Raw genomic sequence first — 23,789 nt, 5'->3', positions numbered from 1 at the left:
TTCCCCTATGATACCCCGAGGCAACTTTGGGACAGGATAATTAGTTCTCTTGTCGAGGCATCCTACCCATGCAATCTGAGACTCATGGGAAGTACCTCTCATCTGATCAATGAGCAGGGAAATGAGGTTAGGGACCATAGTAGTACTATCAATGGATGCATCGTTGTATCTATTGTACTCCCTATGCTAGGATGACCTACATTGATCTGGGATCAATGAAACTGATTTGGGATCAGTATGAGTGGTTTGACACACTCTCTTGTGATATTGATCTGGGATCAATAAAACTGACTTCGGGTCAGTAGAGAATGGTATGAGACATTCTCGATCAATTCTTCTTCTTCATGGTTCAGTAGAGCGGAGCTCAGCAAAGCAAAGCAGTGCAGGGCACTAATGGCAGAGATAGTACAATCGGACATAAGGATCAGCGGATGGAGTTCTCCCTAGTTGAGAGGAAGTGTTAAAATTGGCAACTAAGGCCAAACTCCATGTTGGTCATCTTATTAATGGCAACTGATATTTTTCTTGGATCCCTCTCATCGAGAGGTGTAGGATTGATCTAAAGATCATCCGATTCCAATAAGTATTCATGGAGATATGAATTTATTTGTATTATGGGACAATTCGTCAAGGTCAACCACCAACCAAATAAACCCCACATGTGCTGAACATTTTAGTATAAATAGAGGTGCCTTGAAAGTCATTTGGACACACTCACTTGGGATCTCTTCCTCTCTACTTGTCTTTGGGTTTTGGTAGGATAAGAGATCCTAAGGGATAACATTGCCCTAATGGAGAAAGGTTCTATGGTATCTAGAGGGAGTGCCCTAGGCTCTACGCTGCCCTAATGAAGAAACCCTAATCAGCCTTAGCGCAGTCATGGAGGAGACTACTATAGCGCAGCAAGGAGAAGTTCTAAACTGCCCTCAACGCTTTTCTAGAAGAGACCTAAGTTGTTGCCCTAAACAAGAGACCCAGTGCTAGCCACAGTCATGATAAAAGCCCTAGCTGCAGGTGGAAAGGAGACTCAACCGCAGATGGAGGAGAGCTCTAGCAGCAGTTAAGGTAGAGGTCTGGCCGCAGTTAAAGAAGGCCTAAATAAAGGAGGCCTAAATCCACAGTTAGAGGAGGCCTAAATCCGCAATTAGAGGAGGCCTAAGTCCGCAATAAAGAGAGGCCAGATTCATAGCAATTGAGGAGACCTATACGCAACTAGAAAAGGAGACCTAGCCACGTAAGAAGAAATATATGTGTGTTGTAGATGACAGCATGAAAATCTATGTGTGTTGTAGGTGTTACAGTAGGACAACAGTATAGTTGTACATGATGCAATACATGGATAGCAAGTACATGAAACAATACATGGACAGCTAGTGCATGGAGCAGCAAGGTACATCATGTCTAGATGGGGCAACTAGTGCATGGAGCAGCAAAGTACAACATGTCTAGATGGGGGCAGCAAGGTACATCATGTCTAGATGGGACAAGTAGTGCATGGAGCAGCAAGGTACAACATGTCTAGATGGGGCAGCTAGTGCATGGAGCAGCAAGGTACAACATGTCTAGATGGGGCAGCTAGTGCATGGAGCAGCAAGGTACAACATGTCTAGATGGGGCAGCTAGTACATGGAGCAGCAAGGTACATCATGTCTAAATGGGACAGCTAGTACATGGTGCAGCAAAGTACAACAATGTGATGATATGTACAGCATGGTCATGAGGTCCAGCAATGTGATGATGTGTACAACATGGTCATGAGGTCCAGCAATGTGATGATGGGTGCAGCATGATGATGAGATGTAGCACAATGATAGGTGAAAGAGTCACCTTGGAGAATCAGTTGAAGCAGCGTGTCTTCAACTAATCTAATGTAGAGATGATTTATTCTCTTATCTAGAAAGTCTAAGTGTTGACTTCTATTGTAAATGTACTATATCTCTCTCTTTGTTGAACTATTGAAGAACATATAAGAAGAATTGATCAAGGGTTTCCCCACATTGGGGTTTGTCCCTGGCTAGCTAGTGCCACATCTTCTATCCTCTTGTCTTGGCTTGTCTTCTGCGATTTATGTTTATGTTCTATCCGCAGTTTACTTTAATGCTGATGTGATTGCTAATCTGGAAAAGACATTGAGCTAATTATGAAAATTGGCATAGAACATACCTAAAATTAACAGCCATCAACTCCAACCAAACATATAAATTTATCTCACATGAATCTCTGGTATCTCAACTCCAAGCAAACATATCACATGTTTCTCTGGTATTTTATTTTATGGACCTCTTGTATCAAATATATGAAATGCTTTAGAGATTGAGAAAGATCAGTATGGTCATTATGGGCTAGTTTGGCATGCCTTGCTCATTCATATTTACTTTTTGGTTATTCTTTGTCAAAATAGTTATAAACAATGTAAGACATACTGTAACATACCTTTATGTGGAAAATCTATTTCATATTAAAACTCTCCTCTATATTATCATTCTGGAATCAACCACAAATAAGTAGGCATCCCATCCATAATATTTTTACATTCCAACATATGATCCTAATGCTGTGTTAAATTCCTTAAGAATGACAATAACATTTCTACAATTTTAGTGTATGCTCCTAGGCCTTTGTTAAATTCCTTAAACATGGAAATTGATTATGCATAATTGCAATTAACTGCAATACTATTTGGCTAGTGAAGATAATCACAAACTGCATGACCAATTAAATGAAAATTGTTAATTTTTTCCTAATTTTAGAATGTCAGCAGTGAGTTCAGATTATCCACAGTATTCATCTTGTCTGTTAAATCGCTTGCCTCGGCTACAGCTAAATAAACAAATTGTCAGTAGTTCTCTTTTAATCTCATTAAAAGGGTTTTTATTTTTCAAGAAATATGGGTGAAGTAGATAGACATTATTTTGCTCCGCTTCAATTGCCTTGAGCACATTGAGTTACTTGTTTGAGAAGATACATCAAAATTTGTTGCATGGGTTTGGTCTCAAGCCTCCAGTGCCGTCGTAGATTTATCAGTTTTCCATATATGTTGCCAGAAGTTAAAACATTTACAAATGAGGAGACAGTTTTCCATATATGCAAGATGTCCAAGATATTAAAAAAAAAAAAAGAGGAGAAAAAAGTTCAAAACTTGAAACGAATGGCATATTTTGTGAAAATTCCACGATCTCAATTACTTCTTCTCAAGTACTCTTTTTCTTCCAGACTATCCCAGGATTCTGGAATTGAGAAACTAACGAAAAGTACTTGTAGATACCATGAAAAATAGAAACGTGAAGGCCGGGTAATTTGGAAATATGGTATCTATACACCCACAAAGGATAATTTGAATTTTTTTTAATAAGAGGCCGAGCAACCTTCTACAAAGTTTAAAAATCATACCCAAATGGCCATACAGCTCAAAAAAGTGCTTGTCTAAGCTTGCTACCACTCTCCTAAACTTACAAAGCCAAAAACGGCATCCACTAGCATTCGTTGTCAAAAATACCTCAAAAATTTCAAGCACCAATCCCTGCAAAGTTCAAAAACTAGTGAAAGATTGAACAGTGGAAATTGCAAATGGAAAAAAAAGCCCACTGTTTTGCGTTTTCTAGATTAGTTTACAGGATACACTTTGGTTAAATTTCTGCAAAATTTCTTAAGAAGTGTCCTCGAAAGTCACTGGAACATCTGCAAAAATCTGTCAAAAAATAACATGAGCCAATTCCCGAAAATGCATATTTCAGCAATTTTACGTTCTTCCTGTGGCTGAGACAGTTAACACTGAGCAGGGTAACCCTTGCGGTAAATTAGCTCCGCTGTAAGATGTTGAGTAGTTATGAAGTATCCCATTTTTGGTCCGGATGCACTTCAGATGGAAACAGTGTTCTGGTTCAGCTGAATTGTGGGAAACAGTTTTCATCCCTAAAACGCAATTGTTTCAGCAAAAAGAAAAAGAACAGTAAAAAGGGCAAAAATTACAAATGCACGATTTTTTCCTTTGGAACCAGACTCCCTAATCCCTAACCCTGGCAACAGTAAGACATGTAAATAGGACTTATAATACATACATTTTTAAGTTCATTGACCTGAACATGTTTCTTTCTTGGCTGTGTGCCCTAGATTCATAGATTTTGGGACAAGTAAATATGCTTTGACTCCAAAACATCTCATTGCCCATTTTGAAAGTCTATGTATCCAAAACTAAAACTTCAGCATTTGTGTTTTCCGACAGTCAGATGTGAAACCAAAGATTCAACATTCATTTGCCATCCGAAGACTCTGAAAGATTGTTTTGAACTTCTAGATAACATAGGTAAGACTTGCCATACTTAGCATGGCCTCCTTGCAATTGAATACAATCCCCAGCTGAAAAATCTAAGACTAAACTTTTAGTTCTGCCTGCTCAACCCAATACTCTGAAAAAATGTATTTGGCCTCTGGAAAATTTAGATAATGTCTAGTTCATAATGTCTGGAAAATTTAGATAATGTCTAGTTCATAATGGTCAACTTCGGGCTTTGTTATTAAAAATGGATTCCAAAACACAAATGAGATGACCAGCAATAGGAAGAAAATATCATACCCATGGCAAGAAAGTGTTGTTGGAACAGCAACAAACTTTTGACTTGATGCTAAGACGTGCAGATGCTTCTAGTTGGCAAATCACTTAAATTTGTTTTCCCATAAGCAACTTTATTTTCACTGTTATCTTTTCGTTGAACTAGTTAAACAATGGAAATCTACATTACATGCTCATGTCTTGTAGAAACTAATAGCAATTGCTTGAAAGAAAAACATTCAGGTTAGCAAATAGACGAGGACCTGAGGTTCAACCACACTCTGAGGACCACCTTGCAATGATTCAAAAAATAATATTCAGGGTAGCAAGTAGACAAGGACCTGAGGTTCAACCACACTCTGAGGACCACCTTGCACTTGATAGCAAGAGTACTTAGCTCGTACTGTATGATCAAGATTGCTACCTTGAGGCAATGTACTATTATCATTAGAAGGATCTCTCTTCCACTAGTAGACTCAAAAGTTGGGATAATAAGAAAAGATTGGTAGGTCAAACCAGCGAAGCAAGTTTTTCTGAGGCAATGGTTAAAACCAGGAATATTCACTCAATATGTGACAATTATTTCTTGGGTGCCATCTTGACTAAAAGGGTTTGGTTTTGTGGCCACTTCATAAGGATAAGTACAATGCAGATGTCTCTGGCTATCCCTTAATCACCTACGGTAATGAGATCAAGATTTCAGTTAAGTGAACGTGCTGAATCATACTTAATTAGAAGAATCTGCCAGATAAAGTCTTTGCATGAACTAATTACTATTCGCAGAGAGTAGTTAGCCTGTCTAGAAAATGTCATCGACTATCAAATAGCTAATACCCAAATGACATAAATAAATCTGCATATTGCAAGATAGAACTCGTAAAAATAACTTGGTATTGATGGTCTTGCGAAATGTGATTAATTTTGTAGTTCGGGAAGGAAAGAATATATTCCAAGATATTAGCTTTTTCCAAACAAATATTTTTTGCAAGTTCTTCAAAAAATATGATCCAAGGGACTGAACCACAAAGAACAAACTTCCTTTGGCTTAGAAGCTAAGTCTGAGGGGTATCTATTCTACCAAAGTTGTGAGTTACACCTGGCCTTATCCCTTCCTTTGACTTAGAAGCTAAGTCTGAGTGGTATCTATTCTACCAAAGTTGTGAGTTACACCTGGCCTTATCCCTTGTAAAGGCATACGATATAATCCAAGATATAAGCTTTTTTGGGAAAAACAATTCTTCTTTTGGAAGTGCTTCAAGAAACATGCCCCAAGGGATTGCACCACAAAGAACAAACTTCCTTTGGCTTAGAAGCTAGGTCTGAGGAGTATCTTGATTGAAAATGTATCTGGTGCAATGAATCCAGTTTCAGGCCAAATCATGGGGCTGAGTTAAACATGCAAGAGTCACTGAATGTTGCAGGGAATATGCTGCAGAAGAAGGTGTGCTAAGAAATGTTGGCCTGCTTTAGAAATCTGCATGCAAATTGCTGCAGAGAACCTCAAGCTAAGGCTGCAGAAGCTACCCATAAAATGCATGAAACACGAAGATTGAAGATTGTGAGCTGGTAGTGTGACTAGGACACTGAGCTGTCAATTGTTGAAGTCCAAGGATCAAACACTTGATGGGCATCATGGCAAATCATGTCCAGTTGGATATGGCACCATTGTGGCTTTTGCTAACCACCTCTCTACAGTTCTCACCATGATTGTTGAGCAGCTTCCTTGATGGAAAAACCATATGACTTGAGGCAAGACTATTGGAGAAATGGCAAGGGTAGAAGTGCCAAACAGAATCAGTGGTCTCGAATCTGTATGGGTCATCCATTATGTCTTTGTCACTGATGATGGGTAGTGCTTACTCTTCCATTGCATGTCATTAGTTTTACTGATTACGGGGAAGGGAAGAACCCGATTCCTCTGGGAGGTGGAACGCTCTATCTACTACAGAGCAGAGAACATAAAGGAAGCCATGATTGCTAGAGGGATAGTCAACAGAACTCGAGCAGAGAATGGGATTGCTCCAAAGACCTAATGGACAAAAGAATACATGTCCATGGCGGAGCTATACTATCCCACAATGAAGTAGAGGTAGAGATCCAAGGGTGCTATTTACTTGCGTTATGTCCCTTGACCTTCATATAGAAAGTTTTATTAAGTAGGATGGAGGAGGAGACAAGGGTTCATTGTAGAAGCTGCTCAAGAGCACTGCTGAAGAAGACCCAACACTGCAGAACAACAATGAGCACGATGTAAGAAATGACTTCAGTTCTGAAGCTCGAAGAGATGTTCAACAGTGACAACATGTTTCAACTTTCAAGATTGAAAGCTCAAAAGGCTGAGATCCTTGTCCATGGCAGAGGGAGAGAAGTCTATTGCTGGGCATTGAGCATATTTTTCGCAGACAAAAGAAAGAAAACCAGATTCAAAAGGGAGCTATTACAGAACATTGAGGGGACAAATATGACCCAGGAAGGCCTCATCCACAGCATCAGAATGGTGTACCAAAGCTTGTCAAAATCTACATTGCAGAAGAATAGTAACACTAAAATTGAGGGGACAAATATGACCCAGGAAAGCCTCATCCACAGGGTCAGAATGCTGTACCAAAGCTTGTCAATATCTACGTTGCAGAAAATAGTAAGAACACTAAAATCCCTTATGGAGAGAATGGAACTATTTTATTACCCTGCATGTAATTTTTCTTACTAAAAAAGAGCCAAGAAATCATTATTTGCTAATTTTCTCAAGATTCAGTTGCCAGGCTATATCTGCATTATTAATGTGATTGTGATTATTCCCCTTCCGCACTGTTTTATGCATTTAAATCTAAGTTGCACAATACGGGGAAATGGGTACGAGTTTCCGAAATGGGTACGGGTATGAAATGTGACCCCCCCAAATTTTAGAAACGGGGAAACACAATATATATATATATATATATATATATAGACATTTAAGAAATATGTGCAATCATAGAGCATACATGATACATTATGATTAAATTGTCCAATGTCAATGCATAAACTATAAGTCTCTAAATTTACATCACATTTACTCATGAATGATCACATAATGAAAATAGCAATATCCAAAATCAGCAATGAGAAATTTCTAATTTCTTGTCTCGTGCTTGATGGGGAGTTTCCTCCTGCATAGTCGAACGGCCTTAGTGCTCTTGATTAAATACAAGTTCCATACCCTAGTACCCTAGGTGCTCTTGATTATTGGGAGTCTCCCTTGCATAGAGGGCTTGGTTCTCTTGATTAAATATAAGTTCCATACCCTGGTACATAACAAAATCCAATGGAAACATTGCAATCCCCCCAACCCTGAAATCCTGAAAAAATGACAAGTCTCCTAAAATGAAATCCTGAAATGCTGGATTTTGAGTGAGATCTAAAATTCTCTTTTCTCCATATGAAATCCAATGAGGGCAAAACCACTCATAAACATCCCGAGTCATTTCATGGTAATGTTAAAAATTTAAGAAAAATGATGAAAATGAAAGATAAAGGAGAATGTCACTTTTATTTTAAGAATTTAACATTACCATGAACTACAAATCAACACTAGGCCATAGGCTTGAACATTAGGCTGCCCCACTCAAACATTTTGTTTCCAATCTTCAATAGCTCCCTCTATCACTCCTGAAATGGCAGGGAAAAAAAAAGTTACTGTATTACTGAAACATGGTTGTACGACCTGGAAACGTGTTTCAGGCCATACTGGGCCATGTTTCCCTCACGTGAAACGTGGCAGTACAGCCTAAAATGCATTTCCAGGCCATACCAAACGTGTTTCCGTACCGTTTCTGCCCAGAAATGGGCTCAGGCCCAGCGTTTCCTGCAACATAGATTTAAATTCAGTTTACAAGTTTTATTAGTCATTTAATTCAACAAATAACAAGCAAATATATACAAATTATTTTCCAAATTTGGTATCCATGTTGGCGAGATGGAAAGGCCATAGGCCTATCATTTACGGATCATATGGTATCAAAGCCAAAGTTCAAAGGTCGGAAGATGCTGCTGGTACCATGTCCAAGCTTGAGAACACTTCAATCATATTCAAAGTCATGTTTGAGTGACTGGGAGAACCAATGGTATCAGGAGCCCATGTTCAAGACACTTGGAGAATGCTAGTGTCTAACATTTTGCAAGACTTAAAAGCCTAAATAGGGAGGTGTGATCTGAAATGGATATGCTGTAATTAGTCTAGTTTCACACCAAATCCTGGGGCTAAGTTAAACATGCAAGAGTCACCGAATAGTGCATGGAAGGGAATATGTTGCAGAAGAAGGCATGTTATAGAAATGTAGGCCTGCAGTATAAATCCAGATGCAAGTTGCTGCAGAAGGCCTCAAGCTAAAGTTGCAAAGTTACCCACAAAATGCATGAAGTGAGAAGAGTGAAGACCATGAGCTGGCAGTGTGACTAGGATTTTGAGCTGTCAATTGTCAAAATCTGAGGATCAAACACTTAATGGGTGTGATGGCAAATGGCATCCAATTGCATATGGCACCATCATGGCCTTTGCTAACTGCCTCTCTACACCTGTCTCCGTGATTGTTGTGCAGTTGCCTTTATAGAAAAACCCCCTACGATTTGAGGCAAGGCTATTGGACAAGTGGTGAGGGTATAAGTGCCAATTATGTGCAAACAAAACTGGTTATCTATGTGGTTTATCTGTTATGTTTTTTATGCCGAAGATTGGTAGGCGCTTACTCTTTCACTGCATATTGTTGGGTTCACTTGTTATGAGAAACAGAAGAGCCCAATTCCTTTGGGAGGTAGAACGCTTCATCTACCACGTCGTAGACAAAATAAAGGAAGCCAAGATTAGTAGAATGGGGAGAGTCTATAAAACTCAAGTAGGTAGAGTGATTGCGAAAAGGGCTCAATGGATAGAAGAATATTTGTCCATGGCAGTGCTAGACTGTACCATAGTGCTCCATGTCCCTTGGCCTTGATACATAAGCTTTTATTAAAGAGGATGGAGGAGGAGACAAGGACGTTGGTTGTGGAAACCGTTGAAGGATTCATTGCAGATGCTACTATTGAAGAAGACCCACCGCTGTAGAACACAGCAATGAGCACGACACAAGAATTGGTTTCGGGTCCAATGATGACAGCATGTTCTGAGATCCGATGGATTAAACGCTGAGATCCTTGTCCATGGCAAAGGGAGAGAAGTTTGCTGTTGGGCATTCAGTATATCTTTTGCGGAAAAGAGGAAGAAAACGGGATTCAAGGAAGAGAGGACGAATAACACCCGGGTAGGGCTAGTCCACAACATTGCCATGATGTGCTGAAGCTTGTAAAAATCTGCAATGCAGAGAAACAGTAAGAACACACCACAATTTTTCATGAAGAGAGTAACTATTTTATTATCCTACATTAGCCTCTTCTTACTCCTAAAAAGGCCAAGAAGTCATAATTTGTTGGTTTTCTCAAGATTGGGCTCCTAGGGTATATGTTTATTATTGCTGTCACTGTGATTTTCTCCTGAAGCATTGTTTCATGCATGTAAATTTAGTTTGCATATCTTATTATAGCCATTTAATTCAACAAAATAACAAGTAGAAACACACAAATTATTTTCCATATCTAGTATCCATGTTGGTGAGATAGACATGAGACAGGCCGTTTAGGAATTGTATCTATTCCACCGAAGTTGCAAGGAGTTACACCTAACCTCAGCCTTTGTAAAGGCATGCCATTTACCTGGCCTCAGCCCTTGAAAATGCATGCCATGCCTTTGTAAAGGCATGCCATTTACCTGGCCTCAGCCCTTGACAATGCATGCCATACACCTGGCCTCAGCCTTTGTAAATTCATGCCTATTGGGGGGGGCTTGACAATGTTTTTGAACGTGCTTCAAGCAACATGCCCCAAGGGACTGCACCATAAAGAACAAGGGGTATCTATTCCTCCGACGTTGCAAGCAGTTACACCTAGCCCCATCCCTGTAAAGTGTAAACTCGTGCGATACAGCTAGCCTCATCCCAATTGGGTGGGGCTTGACATTCCATCAACCTTGTCATTGAAACAAATTGGCAACCGCCCGAAAGACGTATGAGATACAAATCCTCACAAGGAAAATGAAATCCCATTATAGGGATATGCCAACATCAACTTCAACGACTTTCAACCAAAACTCTGCTTCCGTATTTTCAAATCTTTTGGTGTGTATAATGCTTCATAATCCATCTCTCACACTTTTTATTCACGAGGGATTATTGATGACACACATGTAGAAGTAAAGTATTAATGTGGAATGAAATCTCATCATCGGCATATCTCCTTATTGTAAAAGCTTGCAAGCATATAGCCCAATCAAGTGTTGTCAATGTTGCTGGGCATTTAGCTAATACCATGTGCGCAGGTGCCCAGTTTAAATCCCCTTGGGTTATAACCACTAATCTATGCCACTGAGTTTACTAGGATGCCATCCAGCATCCTTCTGTTTCTCAGAAAAGAAAAAAAAAAAAAGAGCTTAAACATCACAACTCTAGCAGCAATCATAATATATCTAGCACTAAACATGTTTGTCTAGTCAAATAATTCCTTTCAAGCATGGTAAGCATAGAAATATAGCAATTACCCAAACTGCGTTAGGTACATACCAAACAGTCCAATTATCTGATATGCATCCAGCACAAGGCCGATAATTTTCTCTGAAACTAAGTTACTTTGCAGAAAAAGCATGAATTGGAAAAAAGAAACTTACAGGAGAAAGAATGAACAATGTCTGCGCGTTGCATTCAACTAACTCATTACGTATAACACAAGTTTAAGATTACAAAAAAGAATCTGATTTAGTCAATCACACCTTATGGAAGGCCACATTGAATAGGAGCTTGAAAAATTAAGCACTAAAAAGAATCAAATCTCATCAATCCACAAATCCGAGTTTCACGGCAGAAAGAATCTCTTCACAGTGTCTACAGTTGCCATCTGAGAACTCCCCAGATGCCTTCAATTTGTTTGGGAAATGGCTCGTTGTGTGTATATTGCTGCCAACACCAACCACAAAACAAGCCTAGGAAACCAAACTTCGGCCTTAGAGAGCTTCAACTCCTGTGCACATTCTATGTTGAATCTTCGTTCTCTAGAACAGGCTTTGTCCTTGTGCCTCCTGCAGTGGGAGCCCTGCTATGACCAATCAACGAAGTTTGCAATGTCTCCTCGTTGTCTGCATGTTTCTCCATTTTAGCGATCTTAGCCTTGTCCACTTCCTCTCTTCCCCATAAAAACAATAGAACCAAGGCCAGAAGAGCTACAATCCCACCAACTGCTGCACCAACTGCAATCTTCCATGCATTTGATCCTTTCTTCCCCATTTTTTCTGTTGGCTTTTCTGAACTAGCTGGACTAGGTTCAGGAGCACTGGAAGTTGAGCGGATAACAAGAGAAACTTCTCCCAGTTGGTTTGAATTACAGATATACGGGGGCGAAGCCAGCTCGCTAATTTTATCCAAGCCGCCCGTCGTAGAGTTTAGCAACGCACAAGAAGGCCTGGAGACACCAGAAACATATATTGGGATCTCAATGCTTATTGGATCTTTACCAGCCATCAGCTTGAGTTGTGCCTGTGATTCTAAGCCAGGTGTCACAGAGTAATTGTAAACCAGAATCCCCACAACTGGTGCAACAAAGTCATAGCCTGTAACTGAGAAATAGGATGTGTTGTGGCCAAAATTCTTATAAACCATCATAATGCTTCTTGGGTTTCGCTCAACAGAAGCCCCTTTTGGTACAGTGAATTCATTGAACTTAACTCCTCTTCTCTTCAGACTCCCAGTCCTTAAACGCATCACCTGAGCAGTAACACCAGAGTACTTTGGAGGAACTGTAATATTGTATATGATGCCTGTCTTCTTATGACGGAGAGTCTTAAACCCCTCGCTTTGCACTTGGGTGTCCAGATCTTGTAGTCCATTGACGGAAACTCTGAAACATAATAAGGTCCAGATGAGCATTAAGAATGCCCATGCAGGATTTCCCATCACATCAACAGTGGCAGAGCTTGAACCCCTGCATGGAAATGGGCATTTCAGGCATAAAACTGCATTGACCCAAGCAACTGTGGCTTGCAAATGCAGGGCAAAGTTGCAGAGCAGAGACCCCTGAAACCCATCCTCTTCTAAACACAAGATAGACAAGAATATACGTCTGTGACAACTCAATTAGCTATTTTTCTTTGTGTATGAATATCGCAGGAAAAACGCATTCCATGTTTTTCTGTGGCAGAGAAGTGATATAGTAACCATCGATGCAGCTTAGTTCAGTGCCCAGATTGATAAAGAAAAAGACATGGACTGACAATACAGCTAAGAATAGTCCGGGCAGCTCTGTGAAACTGTGGAACTAGTTGGAGAGGACCCACATAAAGATCTGGCAAACAAACAGATGGGAAAACTCGCCACTGTAATTTATTTTTTTTCTATGGCTTCAAGCTCCCAGCATTAGCGCACTAGCGCATTAGCAAATGCTGGGGAAAAACACGCGAATGAGAAGATTTTTAATGTAGGGAAAAAGTTGAACCTGCATATTGCAAACGTAATAAGGCAATGATGTGTAAAACCCAAGTGTCCGAAGGAGCCGTTTTAGAATCTGGCAGGGGAGTGTGGAGACCGGACAATAGTCAAAGGCTGTGAGAGTGTAAGAACCGGTTTCTGCATGGAACTGTGTGTGTTGAGGACAGCTGCACTTGGATGATTTGGCGGAGTTATATCTTGGGAATTGGGCATGGGCTTTGGAGCCCTCAATCAATACTCATATGCCCTCCCCACTCATTGGTGCCATGGGGAACCCTAAGGAAGTACAACATTAATTAATGATTTAATTGGGGGGAGACTTGTGTTAAAAATGTAAAGGTCAAGGTCAATTCTATGGCATTTGATGGTCAAAATGCAAACCAATTTTTTTTGCATGCAACTTACACAAAAAAACAAGCCGCGCAATAGGCATCAAAACATGGTGGTTAATAAATATTTTGTTACATAGTATTTAATGCTAAGTTCATATGGTTAATAAATATTTTGTTACATAGTATTTAATGCTAAGTTCATATCTTAAGCATTCAGTTACTTAAAACATGGTGGTTAATAAATACTTAGTAGGGTAAAAGTGTGTTTCGATGAATATAAATTAATTTTAAATTTCATTCTAGATACCCTTTATATAAAATATTAAATACTTTTTAAGTGGATGTTTATGACTTCTCTATAAAACATGTTATATGGTATGGTCCCATTTAAATGACTAAATTAAGAATAAGTAATTAATAATAAATGACAATTGATAATATAAATAAATCAGAACCGGATAAGTATAAACTTAATTAATTTTTAACTAAAATAAAATAAAATTAATTATTTTTAATTGCGTTTTGAAAAAATTGTTTAAATTATAATTTTATTTAATCAATTAATTTTTTAATTATTAAAAAATAACTAAAATTAAAATAATAATATTAATATATTAAAATAAAAAAATTTCTAATTTTAAAAAATAAATCCATTTGCAGTTTATCCAATTGCGTATCTCAAAATCTGAGTTTTGCTAATTTTTAATGTTTAAATACACTCTTTGACATATATGAATAAATATTCAATTTTATTTTATATACAGTGGGGGTGTTTATGGATAGTTTATAGCATAACTTATTATTATAATATAATAAATATAATAATTTATTTTTTTAATATACAGTTATAGTATATTTAATTTGGACAAAAAGTTAAAGTATAGTTAGTAATTGTGTATAGTTTTATGTATGGGAATAAAGCTAAATGTTATTTATTTTGGGAGTATTATTTATTGCTGCGAGGTACTTTATAATTTTTTTTGGCATTTACATCAATAAGCTAGAAGAGTGTCTTTTTTTGGCATTTACATCGATAAGCTAGAAGAGTGTTTGGAAACTACGGGTTGCAATGGCCTCGAACTTGCTGGTATAGTCATTACTCTTCTCCTTTATGCTGACAATATCGTTCTTTCCACAAGCCACGATGACCTTAACAAATAACTTAAAACCCTCCATGAATATTGCTTTAAGATGGGTATGGCAGTTAATACACCCAAGACTAAAGTCATATAATTAAATCCAAAATGATCTACCATGGTAATTTCCTCTATGATAACAATTACTTGGACCAGGTTTCTTCATACAAGTATTTAGGTATTGACATTCATCATCAGTTCAACTGGAATTATAGCCTTGAGAAAAGGATTATTGAAGACTGGAAAGCTTATTATGAGTTTGAAAACAATTGAAAGTCAGTTGATCTCTGGATTTGGAGTAAAAAAAGGTTCCTTTTTATACTCTCATCACCCTTGTTATTTTATATGATTGTGAGGTTTGGGGCTACAATATATCTAGAGAGTTGTAAAGGAAGATTGAGATTATTCAAAATCAATTTATAGCTTACAACCTCAAGATTAGAGAAAATATTATGTATATTATCCTCTTGATTGAAGCTAGCATTTCCCTCATTGAAAGCATGACTATGTTTAGGTATTTGATGTATAAGAAGAAGCTTTACAAGATGGAAACCAAGAGGCTTCCCAAAATTGCTTCTAACTCCAACCAAAACCCCCACCTTCGCCTCAAGTGTGGGTGGCATAACGATACCCAACCTTGGCTCGACCATTGGGATCATCCTAAAGAATGAGGATAGTACCAAAAATACTATTACATCCAAATTTAAGGACAAATTGTGGGATGATAAGGAGCTAGAGAGAAAAAGGAAGCTAATGTTTAGAAAGAGGTATTAGATTATCTTCTTTAAAGATAAGAAAATATGTTAGCAAGCCAAGATATTAATTAAATAAAACATATACACATTTTATTATAAAAAACCAAAACACATTTTTTCATCTTCGTACAAAATTAATAAAATTTGTATTTTAATTAGGTGTTGTCTGTCGAGGCCACCATTTCGCCCCAACGACAATTCTTGTCAAAATTCCATGAATTTTTTTCAAAAAATCCAAGTGTTTGAATCATTTTTTTGATGGTGGAAATAAATTCAACATCATCAAGAACCCTTGAAGCACCCAAAATCTTGAAACTTGAATAACCTAAACCAAAAAATTCTGTTAAATATTTTCAAAATCTTATCAGAATTTCTATTATTTTCCAGAAAAATTTGTGAACTCAACTTTTAGTTAAATTATTTTAATTACAACTTTAAATAATAAAAATTTATTAATAAAGGCACATTTCATTCACTCATCTTTTAATCTTTGTCTGTATGAAAGCTCATGTGACACATGAATGTATGGTTGCCCTCCATTTCATGTTTGTCCTCATGTATGTGTGGTTGTCATTAATATGTTCCATCTCATCCCAGAGCTCTTCCAACGCGCATTTGTATGGTTGTGATCTTAATATACTCTAATTCATTTTGAATTCAGCAAATTGGACCATTAAAATGTACCCACAAATGGCTGATAATTTAACAAACTTTCATGCAAGCATAAAGGAACAATCGATTTTAAATCTTTATTAATTATTCTAATCAAGATCGCATTTGTATGGTTGTGATCTTAATATACTCTAATTCATTTTGAATTCAGCAAATTGGACCATTAAAATGTACCCACAAATGGCTGATAATTTAACAAACTTTCATGCAAGCATAAAGGAACAATCGATTTTAAATCTTTATTAATTATTCTAATCAAGATCGAAATGTAGCCAGTAGTCGTTGATAATTTAACTAATTTTCATGTCAGCATAAAGAAACAGCGTAGTCTAACGAGGCGGAGGAGTTGCCTTGAAAGTTATGTTCCAGTGATATTTAGAGAAAATCCGGCCATGATTTTTGTAAATCCAAGTTATAGTTGTTAAACTTCAAAATTTTAAGTGTCCTGGACGTTTTTGATGGTGCTGAATCCATTTCCATCATCAAAAACACGATTCAAACACTACCTCTACAAGATTTTTTGAAAAAATTTCACCTAGATACCACTTTTTAGTCATTCAAACAATTCCTCCCCTCATTACACTACTCATTTTAAACATTTATTAATTATTCTAATCAAGACCGCACTTGTTTCCATGACTATAATTTTCACCATCTATTAATTATTTTCTCATTAAAACCGCCCATGATTTATGGACTCATGTATGCTATATTTCCCCTCTATTCTTTTTTCTTGTATACTAGAAATTCGTTTTTGGAAATTTTGTTTTCACTTTGTGCTATACTTATTTTAATCCCTCATAAAGTTTCATGGTGAAGCAGGTGCTTTTCAGACCTTTCTTAATTACATTGTCTTTATAATATTTTTTTAAATAATAAGTGAATAATTATTTGAAATATATTGATTTAAAAGATTGTATATAATAAAAAACTAAATATTGATGATAGGTTTAATAATGAAAAGGAAAAAATTCAAGAGTATGACACTTACACTTTCAATTATATACGTAACAATTTCAATTAGGAACATTATCGACTTATATTAAATATAATAAAGAAGACGAAGAAAAGTAGTCTGACACATGGACAAATATTTCATGGATAGTGTGACTAAAAAGGAAAACTCAGTAATTAGGTATTATTTTTCCAGCGATGGTGTGACTAAAAAGGGAAACTCAGTAATTAATTATTAGTTTTACAGCTTTATGAGTATCACTTTGTGTGTTATATTGTTTTAGTGGTTGCTTTGATTCAGTTTCCTTTACAACCCATAATGCTTTGTTATTTTGGTGATTTGGAAAAAATATATGAAAAAATTTAAAATAGTATTTCTAGTTGGATTTTAGATTTTATTTAAAGTTTGGAATATTTATTTATCAAGAATTTGAATTCATTATTATGTATTATTTTTTATTTAAAGTTTGGAATATTTATTTATTAAGAATTTGAATTCATTATTATGTATTATTTATTTTTCTTTAATTTTAAATGTCAAAGAAATCATTATTTTTATGATTTTTTTTGTTCAAATTTTTATTAGGCTTTTCAAATTAACTTTCAAGGTTTTTACTCTTCTCTCTCTTGTAATCATTTTATAATATTTGTTTAAGTAGTTTCTTTCCTCATTTTTATTAATTACATGTTTTGTGTGTAAATAACAATATTAATATTAAATTAAGTGGTTGACTTGAATTTATAGTTTAATGTTTTTAGATTTATGGGTATACATATATATATATATATATATTCTTCATTACTAGTTTATTGTATCTAGGCTAGGGTTATTTTATGTTGGATGGAAAAAAAAATTATCCAATAGTAGGATGTTCTCACTAGGATTATGCAAGACTTGGTCAAGCCTAGAAACCCCTTGGGATAGTATAACCCTCACAATTGGCTCCTACCCCCAACCTCTCCCCATGAGATTTGAACTTGAGACATGATCGAGAACAAACCCCACAAAACCAAATGGTCTATGCCTCATGGTATACTTACATCCTAACCAAAATAATGAAGGGCCTAACTGTCTCCAACAAATTTATAGAGCAACTAGATGGAATACCTAAGATGGAGATCTCATTTAATGGTCCTAGAAACAAGGCATTGATGAGGAAAACCAATTTCTAATTGGAAAGTTCACGAGGATATATCCAAACCATAAAATGCTCGAATCTTCGATCCACAAGTCTTGCTTTGCTCACATAAAATGTTGTTTCTAATTATATTCATCTGGTACGGGGTTTTTGTGTTCCATTTCCATTTCAAAGACAATAGAGACACCATTTTTAGATGTGGCCCTTCATTTTTGTGGTCTAGCAATTTATAATTGAAGAGATAGACCTTGAAATTCAACCCAACATAGGAAATGGACTTGATTTTCCTATTCTAGGTTGATCTACATCATCTCCCTCCAAACTAGTGGGATGAGGAGACTCTTGAGGTAATAAGCAAAATCTTGGAAAAAGTTTAGATGAGTTCAATTTAAATGTTGACATGTATTAATGTGCTCCTATGTTGCACGAAACTTCTAGGAACCCGGTGTTTTGGGCCGTACCCCTACCCAAAACTCTGAAACTTGGCTGGAACTCCACCATCATGTAATCATATATGAGAGTTAATATAGACTTGCTTTTCCTTGTAAATTGTCATCTATGGGTCTTATTCCCTTTTTATTTGCAAGATAATGTATTACTCACTTATTTAAAACATATATATATATATATATATATATATATATATCATGTTTCAGCCGACGTTTCGACTGACGTTTCAGCTTTTGGGAGGTGATGTTTCTAAACGTACCCATTTCAGAAACTCCAAAACATTTTGTGCAACTTAGATGTGCTCAAATATGCATCAAAGAAGATATAGAAGCAAGTCTCTTGAATGCTATCTATTTGAAGTTGAATAGACCAACTTGTGACAAAAAAACTAGATTTATGAGCATCTCCCTTTAAAATGGAATGGTTGTCACAAGTATGGCCATTTTACCAAAACATGCTTGAATATGGTTCTACCCCATACTAAGGGAACAAAGGATGGGTTCTATTAGGTTTGTAAGAGAGAGAGAGAGAGAGATGGGTAGAGAGAGAGAGGATCTGAGCAGGAAAAGCAACTACAAGAACAATCTAGAAATAAAGCACAATCTAATTCAAGCCAAAACATGTTCTCAACTTTAGAATCAACCCCATAACCAAGCTTACATTGAATCTCAACTTTGGAAATTGTCCAAGAAGTGGGAACGTCAAAATTGAGAATAAAAACCCTCATGTCCCCTTCCATTGGTGAGGGAAGGACAAGCTCTTTTGTGTCATTATAAATGATCAAGGAGGAGGAGAATTGGGATCAAAGCCCTAAAAATCATAAATCATAAGAATTTGATTAAGAAAAGGAATTAGGGGCTAAAATGGGTCCCCTAAAGTACATTGACTCAAAAGGAAAAGCCTTTTAGTGAATTCTAACATTCTCTACTACTTGCCAATATAGAGAATGGGGAAGATGTACATAAAGACCCACATAGTCCAATCCAAAATTTAGAATTAGATGTTTATGAATTAAAAAATTTATTAGAGCAAAACTTGTGAAACAAGGCATTTAGAGATGAAATAAGTGAATAAATGGACAAATTCAAATTAATTTTGGTAAAATCTCTTCCCCAAATCTTGTAGTTTATAGTTCCATTTAATTGATAGGAATTTTGTTCATTAAACTTTTTTTTTAGGGTATTTGGCTCATTTTAATATAATTCATATCCCCAAAATTTCAAAACAAAAAATGGGTTAGAGTAAGAAATTTGATGGCCAAAAGAAGAAGAAGAAAAATGAACTCATCAAATAAATTAAGTTTATCCACTTATTAATTCATTTTTCAAAGGTCATCAAAAGCCATTTAACCTTAAATAAATTTATTGCGCCGAGAGGCTCTCTAGTCCAGTATGGAAGAGATGTTATAATGTCTTATTATGTTATTGTTATGTTATGTTATTTAAACATTTTGACTTGGTCAAATTACATAAAATAAAAATAATTTAAAAAAATTAAAGTTAATAATTAAAATAAAATTGAGGTAAAATAGTCAATTTACCATTGGCAGTTTTTGGGCTCTTTTTCCAATGTTTTTCCCCAAGAAAAATCGAAATTTTATTAATGAAAGTAAAGTTACATGTTGCAGATGCTTACAATGCATTCACTCATGCCAGTCGAAACTGGTGTTCACAGAGTCAATAAACTACTCCAAAATGGAAGTAAACATGTTCCCCTTTTCTCCATTTCTTCTTTTCTACCTTCCACCATTCTCCTTGGGATGGAGTGGTCATTACAAGTGCTAGCTGGGTCTCTTCATTCATTATGGGATTTTCCTTATCTGAATTCAAACTTTCAGATAAATGATGATGTTTGGAACCCCCCTTCTCCTTTGCTTCAGGGATCATCTATGGCAGCAATGTGTGGGCTGGAGTTCTTGAAACTTCATGATTTGATCCCCCCTTTTCTACGCTTTCTTGTGGATTATGGGTTTCTTCATTGGTAGGGGAATCCATTTCTTCACCATCCTCTTCATCTTCAGGCAGCTGCTATGGAAATTTCCATCCCTTGGGTTACTTTCCTAGTTTCTTATTCCTTCAAGGCTCTTTCTTGGCATCATGACATCTATTTTGTAGATGTCTTGTTTTTTGACATATTCAACATCTAAAAGTCATGTTCTCAAAATATAGAAACTGTGTCCAACATTGCTTGTTATGTGTTAAGAGGATACGATCTAGCAATCTTTTGTTGAGGTCCACCTCCATACAGATTCAGGTGAAAGTGTAGATGTGTTCTTCGACTCCTTGTGTATCTGTCTTTATGTATCACCCTAAGAGGTCCCCAATGCCTTCTAGCACTTTATGGTGCCAAAACTATAGGGGGAGATTATGCAATCTAACCTAAACCGACATTCTTGATACTGCCATTGTATTGGCATCAAATTATGGGAAACATGAGGTTACAAAAAGTCTCGCAGTACCCCAGAACCATAGGACCTCTCACAATATATATTTGTGTTCCTCTGATGATGCAAATTTACTATGAAGAAGCCCCTAGAGTAGAGGTGAATCTCACAATTTATTGTTCAAGTTGTGAATATCTAGTGAAAAAGATGCATTGGTTTTAGCCAAAAACCATTGAATCTACATATAACTACTTGAGATTCATATGTTGTGCGTAGATAATTTGTTTCTGATAGATCTACAGTGATTATTGGGATTTGATTTAGATGTTCCACTATATAGGGATTGGGTATATTGTGTGTCTAATCTGGTTTGGCTAAGGCAACAAATTTCCCTTTGAGGATATCTTTGAATGAAAGACCTCCATTTACTTGTCCTTGATTCGACTATGTTCCTTTGGGAAGACTAGATCCGAACACGCCCCCTACGCCTTTTGGATTGCTTGATCCAAGAGAGCCTCCCCGAAGCCTCAAATTTAAGATGGTGGATGACAAAGTAATGTTATAATCTTGTAACCTCAGTTCATCCTGCATGGATTTTCCTCTGCATATTAGGCTTTGTAGAAGCATCGGGATACCCAGAATGTGCAGGATATTTTTCTTCAATTGTTTAACATGCTCTGAAGCCTGAACTTAAAATAATATTGATTTTCCATCTGGGGTTTTAATAAAAAGTTGGAAGGATATCTTTGATCCCAAATGGAGTCCATACTTGACACTCATGCAAATCGATAGTCGGATCTACATAGGATCTGAGAGGAGTGGAAGGGGCTGCAATGGAAAAAATCACTTCATAAACGAAAGCCATACCACTGATAACACCCGATCTATTGAAGAAAAAAACTGGTTCGATGAAAGGCAAAACAAACACCGCAAATCTACATCTACTCCTCCATTTTGGTAACTCAATTTACTCAGAGAATTGAGAACTTCCAGATCCAGTGGCTTTAACAACAGATCCACAACAAAAACCACTCTAGGTAAAAAATCCTTTGTTGTAACCAAGGGTCCGCTTTCCGATCTGACCAATGCTTCCCCTGTGGTGAAAAGAGGGCAGGGAATTGATATCTAATCAAGGGTCGCCACATTCCTAAGCGGATCCAGACCCGACACATGAATACGACGCCATTAACACCCATTTGAGCCATCATGCACAGCGGGAGTAAGCAGAAACTCTAAGACAAAATGTTGGAGCGAAACACTCATGAAAACCCTAGCCATCGTTCAACAAACAAAAAACCCTCACCAAAAAAATATGAAGCCTTTCTTGTTTCAATGTTATTCTTGTGTAAGAGGATATATATATATATATATATATATATATATATATATATATATATATATATATATATAACCAACCTATATCCATCTTAATTATGGACCTACCGATTCTGGAGAGGGATCAAATTTCTTTTCACTTTAAAAAAAATTGCACTTCAAAAAATTTGATCCTTTTGATACTTGGTAATCTGAAATTAAGATAAATCTAGACTAATATATTAAAAAAACAACAAATATCTTTATTCACTCCTTCCATCATAATTCCCTAAAAATCCCTATCATATTTTTTTATTTATCTTTTTTAAAATACTTTTTATTTATTTATATTTTTTAAAATACTTGTGCAATCACTCTCTATTACATCTTTATAACAACGTTCTTATGGAGATGCAAAGGAATGTTCGAAAACAACTAAAAAGTTGTGTTGCATTTTGCTCAACAAAACATTTGGAATGGAATGATCGATGCATTAAATATAATAATAATCTTATTACCCCTTTTGCAATGTGGCATAATGATAAAACCTCATCATTTTTATTTTTAGAATATATAATATAACCGTTATTATGAAAAAAATATATATATATTAAATTAAATGAAAACCTTGGAGGAATCTCTAAATCTCAATTTGGTCAACTATGTTATGATTTTTGTTCGTCTTACGAGGACATGATTACAATAAACCACTTCGAAAAAAGCTCTTCTTACCCCTATGATTCCATAAGTCAAAAAGGTTGTCCTACCTTGAAATTTGCAATCTTTGGGTTATAATGAGTTTTATAAAAAATTAATAATAATCTACGACACTAACACACCAACCCAACCCCCAACTACAACAGTGACACAACCCAACCCAACTACAACACTGACACAACCCAACCCAATCCAAACTAACCTTGGTCAAATAGGAAGGCTATGAAGTGAGGTTAAGAGTTGGTTAGAACTACCATGGAATCAATAGTACTTATAGCATGTGTGCACCATGATCAAGAAGTTTGTGAGTAGTCAGATTAGCCCAATCCCTATGTTCTCATTGGCCATGGTAGTACACTTGGTGTGACATGTTTGTTACCAAAGATTTCATATGCCTAACTAATACTCTTGATAAGGGAAAATGATTTTTTATTTATTTATTTATCCTTATGTTTTGCTAGTAGCGTTAGTTGTCCATTACTTAGGGTTTGTTAAATAATATAGTATTATAGTAATTTATAGGTTGTATGCATAAGTGGTTTGACTACTCATTTTTTTATGCCTTTGCACGTTCATTTTTCCTCTTATGTCAACAAACCTCTTATGTCAACAAATAAATTAATGAGAGAAGTCGTTTTATAGGGTTGTTTGCATCATAGTATTATTAGTATTATTGATTTTAACATATTGGAATTTTCGTTGTCACATGATTTATCGGGAAAAATGTTAAATTTTAGAAAAAAAAAATTGTCAGACTTGATGAAATCTTTAACGTAGAGATATATATATTAAGTGTGTTATGGGAATATGTGTAGTAGGTTGGATATCATGTTATTATTAAATAGATA

General features: G+C 36.2%; 1 protein-coding gene across 1 annotated transcript; it reads right to left on the bottom strand.

Annotated features, from left to right (window-relative positions):
* Positions 1-11,287: 11,287 nt before the first annotated feature.
* On the bottom strand, positions 11,288-13,194 carry LOC149261896 (uncharacterized). Its single transcript, XM_089423002.1, has one exon. The coding sequence runs from the start codon at positions 12,556-12,558 to the stop codon at positions 11,641-11,643; it is 918 nt and encodes a 305-aa protein (XP_089279128.1). The 5' UTR covers positions 12,559-13,194; the 3' UTR covers positions 11,288-11,640.
* Between the last annotated feature and the right edge of the window lie 10,595 nt (positions 13,195-23,789).

This window comes from Pinus tabuliformis, chromosome 6 (assembly GCF_031772625.1).
Source record: "Pinus tabuliformis cultivar Carrire ecotype Pingquan chromosome 6, CPIR1, whole genome shotgun sequence".
Lineage (NCBI taxonomy): Eukaryota > Viridiplantae > Streptophyta > Pinopsida > Pinales > Pinaceae > Pinus > Pinus tabuliformis.
This window is presented reverse-complemented; position numbering and strand designations above follow the sequence as displayed.

Bases quoted from the DNA above. Each gene is read 5' to 3' on its own strand.
- LOC149261896 (XM_089423002.1), bottom strand. From the start codon at position 12,558: ATGGGAAATCCTGCATGGGCATTCTTAATGCTCATCTGGACCTTATTA.